General features: G+C 39.6%; 1 protein-coding gene across 1 annotated transcript in view; it reads right to left on the bottom strand.

The window, feature by feature from the left end:
• Window positions 1-12,121, bottom strand: part of galnt2 (polypeptide N-acetylgalactosaminyltransferase 2) — a 74,251-nt gene that overhangs the window by 49,099 nt on the left and 13,031 nt on the right. The window contains exon 2 of the mRNA XM_022237840.2: window positions 1,985-2,232. Within this exon, the coding sequence (XP_022093532.2) occupies window positions 1,985-2,232 (248 nt within the window). The remainder of the gene's footprint in view (window positions 1-1,984; window positions 2,233-12,121) is intronic.

The raw sequence follows: 12,121 nt of genomic DNA, 5'->3' as shown, positions 1-12,121 counted from the left end.
GATCCACAGGGTCATGTGGTTTATGACATTATGCAAAAATTGTCCGCATGCATGTATTCCATCATTTTATGATGCAGTACATCCAATGCATACAATTTCACTACACAAAGAGACATACATGTATCGATTCTTGTAGAATTTGAATAGTGTATACTGTACATGAAACAGTGACATTTTGAATAAAGCTCAGTTAATGTCCAGCCCCCACATCTAAAATGAAAAAAATTCTTGACAAGTATCAAAAGAAACATTTTTTTCAAAAGGAAATGTACCAGTCATTTTTTTTTCAAAAACTTATGAGACAATTCAGGAAAAATATGGTTCAAATGCACATGTGGAAACAAACCATTGTATTAGACAACGTTTCCACATCAAGCATACGACTTTGTATAAAAATCTACCCAATAACTCTGGAAGTAACAGAAAAATATTTCAAACATGTGACAACATATACCAGTCCACCGTAATGACCCCAACAGGGGAAAAAAAAGAGCACATTTATCACATGCCTTTATAGTTTGGGACAATTTTACCAGCATTTCCTAACTCTGTTTGATTGACACCACACCATGTGAAGTCCACATACTTGTATTTACCATGGTATTTTTCTACCCTAGCATGCTGATTTAAAAAAACAAATGTAAGAAAAGATCACAGGTCAATTATGAAAACTGGATCACATTTCATTGGATGGCATGTACATGTACATGTATTACATATAGACTAGAGACTGAAGCTAAATTCACAGAGCATGGCCGCATCCAAATTACACTTGGCTACAGCCTGAAATTACAAACAGTCTATGGTAGTGGCTGAATCCACTTTCTACAGTGTTGTGTCAAATTTCAATCTGCAGCAAAGGAATTTAGTCAAAGCTCTCCTGAGCACAGAAATATACATGTCCATGCCTAGCAGGAACAGGTTACTATTCTAAAGTGCCATGCAATGCAGGACTGGTGTAAAGACAGGTTCTCTGTTCATTTATGAACAGCAAATTTTGTCAGCGACGCCTTCTGCTTGCAGTGTAGTTCTACAAAACTGGCCCCTCTGCTCAAGGCATGAGGTCAACCAACAAACCTACGTCATTGAAAGTTTCCCTGGTTTCAATATCCACTCTGACTACAAGCATGCCCAAAGAGCAAAGAAAATTGTAACCTGACGCACACTACAAGACCATAAGTTTCAATTGAACTTTGTCCCACATGCTCAGACCATCCCAAGCTGCACACATATAGGGTACGTTCAAGCGAGCTCCTCGCATTAACACGAGTATACACCTGAGCACTCAAACGGCTGGAGTATGACCCGAGGGTCAGCGAGAGTACACTCTCGCTAGAGGGGGGAGTATACTCCTGTACCCGAGTGTAATGCGCACGCATCCTACTCGTGTTAACAGGAGTAGCCGCGCGAACGCACCTTAAGAGTTGTGTGCATGTGAGGTGTTTTCCAGACAAAAGGTATTAATTGCAACATAAAAAAGATAAGGAAAACTTTCTTATCCCAACAGGGGAAATTAAAATGGCCTTTGATGATTCAATACAACCCAAATACAGCTTACATGTACAACATTAACGTACAAAGATACGAACAACTATTTCTTGAAAGAAACAATCAACATGATTAAAACCTTAAAACCATTCAAGTACCCGTTTAAGAATAGTGGAAAACAATGCACCCTAACAACATTTAACCAAACCCAAAATAAAAATTTAAACCTGCACATGTATGTAAAAAACCCCATCCCATTTCTCCAAGGAGCCAATATCAAAGAAACCTCTGCCTTCCCCGGTGTGTGATACAAGATTGTAAGTGCGTATATCTACACGTGTATAAACCTGGCAAACAACACCTGTGCATGCACAAAAAATAGTGAAGCATCTAAAATGTGCCCACCAACATCCAAACTGTATCCATCTCAGATTACTCTGTAATCCAAGATGGTGGCAGCAATTGGACTGGAGGACGAGTATGTACTGGTACTTACAGTGAATGTCTGGTGTCTGGAACATTCCTGTCCATCTTGAGTTTGTCGCTCTCCTGCTGGTTGAACTTGTTCCTGGCGTATGCATCCTGTCCCTTCTTGACCAGGGTCTTAGCAATGTACGCCTTCTGGTCAAAGTTCTGCCAGGATTTGTCCAGCTCGAGTGGCTGGCCCTGCTGGTGCCCACCATTCAGCCCTCCCTTTCCAGAATCCTCGGCAATGAATTTAAACCGCTTGGCTGCTTCTTTTGGCTGTTTAGGAAACAGAACAAAATATACAGAACTTTTCTTACCATTTTTCTAGTAGAAAATACAATTTTTTCTTATAAACTTTTGATGTTAGTTTGCGTACATGTACCTACATGTAGGTCCTATACACTAGTATTACATTACTGCTACTCAACGCAAAAGGTGGTAAAAACAGCAAATCTGTGAAGTGAAAACTGACTACAACTGACAGAATATAGCAAACTCTAAGACCCAAGTACAACATGTCTTATTGATAAGTACTTTTACATTCTGATTTAATTTCCCTTTTCCATCTACACACATACTGTATTAGATTAAGAGCATTATCATTGAGCTAAGGGAGATTTTGAAATCTGTGAATGATTTCCAGAGTTGAATGGCCTTATTCAATTGAACAGGGTCACAAAGCTTAAGTGCGCTTATCTGAAGGACAACACGGTAGGCAGTACATGTAGACTGTCTTAAAAGCTTTTTATTTATATGTGTAAGATTTGACCAAATCCATTAAAATTTGTCGGAAAAATCAAGTTGTTATATTCTTTAAATTAACATGCTAGAAAAATATTGTACTAAAAAAACATTTTTCAAACAATTTCATGATGACAAAACATAAAGTACATAGGGATCCCTATCGGGGAATACGATTACAAAATGTTTTGAAGAAATCAATCAATCAATCAGTTTGAGGATGCAATTCTATGTAAGCATTTCTCATTTATAACAGGCTTTGAAATACACAAACAACATTTTTCTTTGTTACTAATACAGTGCCAGGGAATTTCATCATTCCTAAGTGGCACAGGGAGCAGGTACAATGCAAACGTGTACCAATATACACATGTATACATGTACATGTAGTATTTGCACATGTACAGTTACACAGCACAGTATCTACATAAAAAATCTCACATTGATATTCAAACTGCTACAAGAATGTGTGGGCCCACCAAACCACATACAAATCTCACAGATTCAGCTAATAGTTCTGATGGATCATTTTCATGTGTCTGGCTGCACAAATTCCTCCTGCCAGCCAGCCAGCCAGCCTGACATCATTCAACATATCTCTGATGACCTCTGATGACCCCCTTATTGCACCCCCAAGGTAACCACAGTGGCACAGTCACATCCAGCACTGCCCCTGGTAATGTTGTACAGGAATCGTACGTAGGGTACGTGCTACACACCCAACAACTCACAATCGTCATTAGCCAATGCATTATAAATTTAATCCTCGAGTAAGATGGGTGAACTCTACTAAACCTAGCTCCCCAAGCTGAGGTTTAATTTCAACAAACATCACGGTCTGGTTCTGTCATAATAAACACAGATACATGTACCTCAAGGAAAATGTGCCACAAGGACCCAGTCGCAAGTTGTAAAACAAACTGACAATAAAAGGGAGGCAGATTTTAACACGTTTCAATGTCACCTCAGTCAGACTTATTACATGAAGTGACTGCATACTAACATGCCTGCAATGAATCCTAGCAATTTCATTACTTCATGTACCGTATATGTACATGTACTATGGAGTCTGCCTATCTCACATCAATACACATGTATCTGACCACACTTTAAAGCATTATGGACAGAGTATGGTGCTGTGAGGACCACATACATATCTGTACATGGTTAATTCCAGAGGGTCCAAAAGTGTGACATTTTCGTGTCCCTGTTACATCTGACCTTTGTTATTTGACATGGAAATATCACCGGAATTGATTTCAAACTATTACTATCTGTTTGGCAGGTAATTTACATTAATTTTTCTTTCTTAGAAATTCGAAAATATGTTCTGAACTAACAAAATCATATGTCAGATGTGACAGGGACACGAAAAAAAATGGACCCCTTATTTCTGGAATTACCCACATATATATGTACATGTATCTGGTAGGAAATTTCATCTACATGTAAACAGCTGAATCCAATATTTGGGTTAAACCAAAAATGCCTGGTTGTTCCACAGAAACTGATATTACATGTAGGTATTTAATCACTGTTCAAGTCCTACCTCAGTAATCGTATGAATTTTCACTGCAAAGCACGTTGATAACAAAGAGTATTACCAGCCAAATAAAACACCGTGTATGAAACTTAACATCTTCCAGCACCCTAGTTTAAGATACAGAATCTGTGAGTGGGGTGCTGTAAATCAAGTTGTGCATGTACGGTACACTGTACACGGACCTGCCACATTTTGAATTGCTTTTTGTTTTCATTACTATTACTGTCGCGTGTAAGAGAGTTTTCTTTTCAAGACATTTTCAATCATCTGACAGTTCCATTGATGCCAATGTGGCTGGCCTAATTTCCGAAGGTACCAAACCTCTGCACAATAAAACCAGCTGCTCCTCTTCGTTTACCACCTGCTACCGATACATCTTTTATTCATTACCCCGTCTCCACACTGTCTATTTTTCATATTTACATGTACGAGTGAAGCAATACATACGTCCCTGTATAAGTGACTACAGACATGGAGTATGAACAAGAGAGGGCGTTTAGTAGTCGGCGTAATGCCTGCACCGGTATACCCTGATTAAAGCGTCTGTGACACAGAGTATTCTTAAGTACAAGACTGATTCTCATCCAAAAGTGTGTTAACAGCAGTTTTGCCCAATTGCTTAAATGCATAGGTGTGCCTGGGCACAAACTTTACATGTACTTTTACATACCGGTATACATGTATGTACATGCACTTCATGTACATGTATACTGGTATAGAAAAAGCTTGTCAGAAATTAGTGTGTATATTGCGCCATTGTCAAAGCTATAAATTCTGTACCTAATGTACACAAGTTACATGTACACCTTTCCAAACTTACTCCAAGAAGTAAGACAGAACATGGCTGACTCCAACTAACAATGCCCACTAGTCTATAAAATGCATCTTCAAGGGCTAGGCAGTCCTTTGCAGTTCACACTATTCAGCACACTGTCATACAATCTGCAAGTTCCATTTACATTCCCCATACACCTCTCTCTTCTAACAATCCTAACTGTTAGTGCTCAAATGTTAGTTCAAGTTTCCTGTGAGTTTTGAGGACAAATGTGCTCCTTTTTCTAATTTCAATTGTGGTCAGAATTTCAAAACGATTGACGATCCATCTCTGCAACGATGCGCCGATCAACATTGGGTTTTGCTGCTCACCCTGTGATTAGGAAGTCAAAGTAATCACAATCTTTGCTGTCTCCCCTTAACATTGGTGAGACAAGCTCCCCAGGGAAATTGTCTTCCACTCTTTAAGAGTTTTTTTTTCTGTTCCGCTTAGCGGGCGGCATCCTGTGATAAATGTTGTGTGTCGACTAACGGTACTGGGAGATGAACCGCAGCACAGCATCAATCTATTTGTCATGGCGACCATTTGATATGTCAAGTTTACTTGCGGAAAGGTGTGAAGGGGAAGGGTGAGGGAGAATATACTGGCGGCACTAATCCAAACAGATGGGCTTAATCAACTGAAACACGCCAAGCGGGACCATTTCACCTTGAGGTAGAATACAACTTGTGAACAATCTTCAAGTTCCCTGGCACTGAAATGGTTCATTGAATTTAGTCGACTTGCAGATTTAGATTCTTACAGACTGTTCAAGGCAAGTCTTGACAACATCAAACACTAAGCTAACTTATTCAAGGAATTCCAGTGTTTTGAGAGAGAGAAGATCTCAACAAGCCCACATCATTTGAAACAAATGAATGGGTATGCTTTGAATGCCAGCAAGGTTATAACATCCAGAACACACTTACTTACACTTGGTAGTTATACATAATCAATAATTCATTCATTTTATTTCTCTGTCAGATTCGCAGACTTGACGCCGACCATAAATTGATTCACTTAATGCAGATCAGCAACTGAAAAGGGACATCGGATGTACATGTCCAGTACTTTCCGTGCAGATGGTACAATGGGCCTGAGTAGTTTGTTGACTACATGAAGTTTCCAACCTAGATCTAAAATACATGTACTACTTAACACAGAGCTTGGGTATATAAATGTTCAAGTAACTGAATTAAAGGACTACTGAGAAGGAACAGAAGTGGCAATCCACTGCACCAAAGAAAAATATTATCAGCAAATAATGTTGGAATGTACCGTTTGATAGGTCACTGGTCCCTTTTTCTGCCATGGAAAATTTATCCATTTGTACGGTATTTCCACATCTAAAGTACATGTATACAAGCATCAATGCAGCTTAACTTTTCATCTCTTTTCATTGCAAGATACACGTATGTCAAAAGAGACTCAAGAGAGGGCAATTAATGAACAGGAGTAGGTGCTTTCCCTTAAAACAATTTAAACTTATCAAATCTATGGCACACGTAGCATAACCGGAAGAATGGCACCCTTAAGAATTGATGCCTGGTGCATACATGTACTCGCACATGTTGATCTTACAAATCCTGACATTCTCTACCAAAAAAAAGATATAAATGGCACACAGTGAACAGCTTGGTGTAAAAATACATAAATTGTAGACACATAAATCCCCTACGGTCTTATGGGAAATCACTTTCTTGTAAATATTTAGTTTTCACTGTGCTCTTGACACCTTCCAAATCTCTCTGTCAACAACTGCAGTCAGAGGTTTGAGCGCATGAGTGGTGCATGAGTGGCGAGGGTTCAGGAGGACAAACTTACATACGTGTAGATTCATGTTGGGTACCGTAAACATTTGCAGGTTTGAAAAAGCTTCATGCAAAAAGACTTCAGCCATGATTGTAAAATGAAATCTCTTGAACGCAAAGGGGTGCAAGCTCTTGTAATTCTAGGAAAAAAATCTTTTCCAATATCGTTTACCAAATTGAGCTTCAAAGAAGATGAGATGATCCAGGAAGAATGACGATTCTACCAGCACCGGTACCTGTAATCTTCTGTCAAAAATGGTTCAGTAGTCGATGTAATAAAATAAATCATTACGATAGATGAGGAACATGGTTTTGTAAGGATACAATGAGTTTGAAAGTACTGCTTTTGATCTCTGTTTTCATACTCATGTCAGCAACTACATATACTGTACATTGGCATCCATGGTACTGTTAGATTTTAATTTAATTTTGGCATTCCCTTAAAATCTACAGTACCTTCCATAACAGTGAAATCAATAGGTATTCTCTTGGATTGAGTATGTTAATCAGCTCACTAACAGCCACAAATAGACTATTTATCCAACTGATCAATACTAATGAGTCAACTGTCCTGCGGCAATTTAAACCGAGTGAAGAGTGTGAGGCAATCATGAGTGAACAGTTGCTTGATGGCTAAATGCAGCTTCAGCTTTCTACAAAGAACCCCCCGATTGCCTACTAAATTTGCCTGTAAAGTGTGCACATTATGGGCTCTGAGCTGGACAGAGAGGGGGTGATTTTCCTAGTAATGGCAGCTCCTTTGGTCGGAACTGCATTTTGCTGGTTCACAAACGACTATGAAAAACACGTGTTACTGTCATATCGCTACCAACAAAATGAACACTCCTGACCAATGTGGCTCTTTTCGACTGATAAGGGGGCGCTTCTGCTCAAGGTGGATTGCAATGCTGCAAACCAAATCATCTGAAGGCCTTTCATACTCATGTCATTGTAAACCATGTTGAAGCCAAAATGGAAGTATGCATTATGGTTGTATCTGTTCTGATCACAGCTTTCGGTATAAATGTAGGTGCATCTACATGTACATATGCATACAAAGCATTTTACCCACATCAGCTTCGAAATTAAATTGAAATGGTATGAATGCTAATGGATCAAATGATCCAAACTGACAATAATATAAATCAGAAAGGCTTGGCTGTAACACTGAGCAGTACAAGGGCTAGGGAAGATACACAATGGGGTGTTCCCAACTTGCTCTTACAAATGTGCATGATGCAGAATGTACACAAGTGTAGTTTTTACCCCAGTAATACCTGTAATAACGACCCGATCGGTGTACTTTACAATATAGGCACAGTGACACTGCATCATTCAGACCTCAAGGCACTGGACCTTGCAAACACCTGTCATGGGACACACCACCTGTGTACACGTACGGTACATTCACTACAATAAGCTACAAATACCGGGGGCATCATCTGGCTCAGAGTTAATGTTCATTTGCAATTTGGCATCTATGACAAAGGGAAGTGAGAAGGATACATGTATATCAGGGCTCTACATATCATTTTATTTCCCACAACAGCACAATTTTGATGATTTACCAGCCTTCAAAGAATGAAAAATAAGCTGATTATTTCATTGTAAAGTTCAAGATATTTTGGTTGCTTTCTGTTTGACTCTAGTTTACTTCAGGTACATGAGAAAAATGCAGACTTTTTACAATAAATGCAAATATCATAACTACAAATACATGTACCGGGTACATGCACATCCACATGAAGAACATATTTTACAGCAATTACAGCATTCTCAGCAATGTCATCCAGGTAAGTTTGAAGACCAGAGCCCAAAAGTTAATTACTCAGTCGAACCCACAGTTTTTCGATTTTGTCATCAGTGTCTCATTTAGAACTCAGCTCAGCCAAGTGAATCATCCCTCTTCTAGCACAGAAAAACACTGTGCCGGCTGATTCTAATCTCTAGCCTCCCGGCTACCACGCTCCCACAAAACCCCCCCTCTCTGTCAGTGCTCGGGCAATCAGCAAGATTGAATCAATAAGAATTATCACACTTTATCGGACAGCTGAAGCAGCAGAGCTGGAGAGGGGAGGACAGCATCTCCGGGGGATATCTGTGATGTCTTGCCATTAGCAGATTGCACTGTGAATAAAGCTCAGACCTGTATTAACTCAGCTGAACATCTCTAAGTCATTTTGTCTCTTTAAACAATGCCAAAGACTCATTAATATTACACACCAAATTGAATTCATTACCTACTCAAATCGAAGCCATCAAGACTGTTTACTACTTTTCTTCTCTCTAGTAAATTTGTTCTCTTTTTGGTCAACTCTCTCTTCCTTTTTAAAAATTAAAATATTAAGTATGGCAGCTTTTTTTTAAGTATTAACTTGACCTCACTACTTTACTTTTAAGCAGAGGTACATCTTTGTACAATACTCCTATCAACTACCACTACCAGTAAACAAGATAAAGGATATTTTTTTTTAATTAAAGATTGTTTACATGTACAACACAGTTCTAACAAGTGTTGCTTGTACACATGATAATTGTAGAATCACAGATATGTGTGATATACAATGTACCACGAAAGACGCTTGACTGAACAACTGAATGTACCGGTGCCTATACCATACTTTGCACGTACCGGGTACCGGTATGTGTAATGTATGCTATTATCCTGATGGTGTACAATATGTGCCAAATGTGTATGCTGCTAGTCCTTGGACATTGTACAGATGCATACACATTGCAGAAAACTAAAAAAATCATGCTGCATCGAGTTCACTTCCAGCTTAACTGCCATGCAACATCCATGAGATTAGTGAGTGTCAGTGATGCTATTTTTGATCATGTTCCATTCATCTACATGTACGTGTATTTGATTTCCTGTAATGTGTTAAATGGGGTTTTGTATTGGAGCTTTTAATTTCATTGCTTATATTTTACTCTCAAGTTCCCCCAAATGAAAAGTTCACCTCACTTCCACTATGGCTGACTCATGAATAAAGCCTGTGGAGAGAGCATAAAAACTGAAAGAAGCTGTTATTCGGTTTATCACTATCTGGCATTTCCGTTGGATGTTTTGTTTTGTGTTCTGCGTTTTAAACTCTGTCCTTTTTTATTAGAAAATCTCACAACAGGTAACAAGCCTAGCTGCCACAAATGCAAACCTCTACAAGCACCAAAAATATCACGTCTTCTGTCTTCTGAAACCAATCATGTTTACTAATATGTATGGTATGCCATTTAAATCAAAGCAAACAAAGAACTAAAAATATAACAGAAACCAAATTTATAGGCTGTAAGTGGCAATAGCTAGAATGTAATTGACCACTGCCTCAATCATAAGGAGTTTTATCCCCTCAATCATCCAGTTTCAATAAATACGTCTACACTGTTAAAAGCACTTGAACATCCCAGGCAGAAATGTGAGCAGGTGTCGTTTTCTAGCCCAGCTGCCTTCCACAACTTGACACTCCATGCTTGCATGCAATTAACCTGATTCCCTGCCAAATGGTCCCCTTATAACAGGTGACACACTAGGATCAAATGCCTCATCACTGAAGTCCACCTACTGCCCACCTGTATCCATATCTGGTGAGGTGTCAAAGTCTAGGAGGTTTCCACAATGTCACTGTGTGCAAGGGGTGTCACATCCCTCTTCCAATTTCTAAAACAGCATATTCATTTACAGGCTAATTTTTTTGGTGGAAGGATGCACATCTTCCTGTACAAACTCAACTGTATACAGAAATGCACAGATACTCCCCCCTATGTGATTGTTACTACTATTTAATAGATAAACCGCATTCATGGCGTCCCCAATTTCAGTTGTATTCCTGAACGTACAGCATAAATTTTAAACCCTTAATGGGATGGTACTAGGTGATTTTGAGGGTCGGAATGAAATCGTAGAATATAGTCTGGTTCTTTGAATCTAACGTTTTCAAATAAATGCACTACGTTGGGGAATATGACTGAAATTGGGTCCACATGAATTGGGCCTAACGGTATTCTTCCTTTCTTTTGAAAGTGTTCTGGCTTACCCTTTCCTCCTTCTTCAAGAGTTACACATGACCCACTACTTGTACCTCTCCCACTGTTCATTCTTTGCTCCAGCTGATCTAATCACTCTTGACAGTCCAGCACTGCATCTTTAAATGCACAAACTGTGTCGCTTGTAACCATGCTCTGTATTGTTCTACCTTAACATTTCCAACTTTGTTTTGATGAACGTTTTAGTTCCCCATGTTCCGGATGCTGTTCACCAGCCAACTGATATGTTTTCTGTCCCTCTTCCCAAGTAAATGACGTCTTTGCAAGAATTCAAATCAATACCATGGGCATGCCTAAGCAGTGACGCGGATATAAATTTTCATAGCACCATCCCTCCAAAACAAGATCCCCCTCTGTGGGTTCGGAAGAAGCCACTCCGATTTCATGTTGAAGCACGTTCTGTGTAAACCCAATTAATTCGGCAAGCACGCCGTTAATGTACAACAGGGCCACTTCGTGAGTTCCCTCAGCCCTGGAAGATTAGTACTGCCTTGCGTGTAAAAACAAAGACAGGTCGGACTGGCATGGCGCTCTTAACAGCTTGCTGCAAAATGCCAAGGGGGAAGGGTAGGGAAGTTAACAGCCATAAAAAAATAGACCTTGTGGCAGATGATTACATTCCAAGTCCATTACCAAGGCACACGTGGCGTAATGCTCAATTACATGCACATCCGGGTGCATCGCAGTTGATACTAAATACGTGCCATCTATCAGTGCATGGATTTAGTGGGATACATGGAAGGATTCCTTGCTGTTCAAGAAGGACACAGGTCTTCATCCTGTGAGGTACCGTACACTGCAGAATACAATGTACTGGTAGATGCATATAACATAACTTCCAAGGCACTAAATCAGCAATCAGGTAGCGGTAAATAGGCAATTCACCAGCCGGATTCTAGGGCAGCGTACTCTTCCTTTCAGGCAATATCTACACCAAGCCAACAATAAGCCAGTTTGGTATCTAACTGCGCATACCGTATGTCCAAATTAAAGTGCCTATTCGTGAACAGCAATGAGCGCGCAAGGTCAGCAGCCAGCTCGCACAGGTGCTTTGTTCTCTAACGACCCTGTCTTTCCAAAATTACAAAAATTGCTCATGACACAATCAGATTCTGGCCCCTTACAACAATACAATAATACTGGCCCACCACGTCACATAGAGAATTGCTAAGCAGTAAAGGAGTTTCTACTTCATGAATGTGTTTACTTGCT

The sequence above is a fragment of the Acanthaster planci genome, linkage group LG01, assembly GCF_054643075.1.
Source record: "Acanthaster planci isolate LZ-2023a linkage group LG01, COTS_SCS, whole genome shotgun sequence".
In the NCBI taxonomy this organism is placed as follows: Eukaryota; Metazoa; Echinodermata; class Asteroidea; order Valvatida; family Acanthasteridae; genus Acanthaster; species Acanthaster planci.
This window is presented reverse-complemented; position numbering and strand designations above follow the sequence as displayed.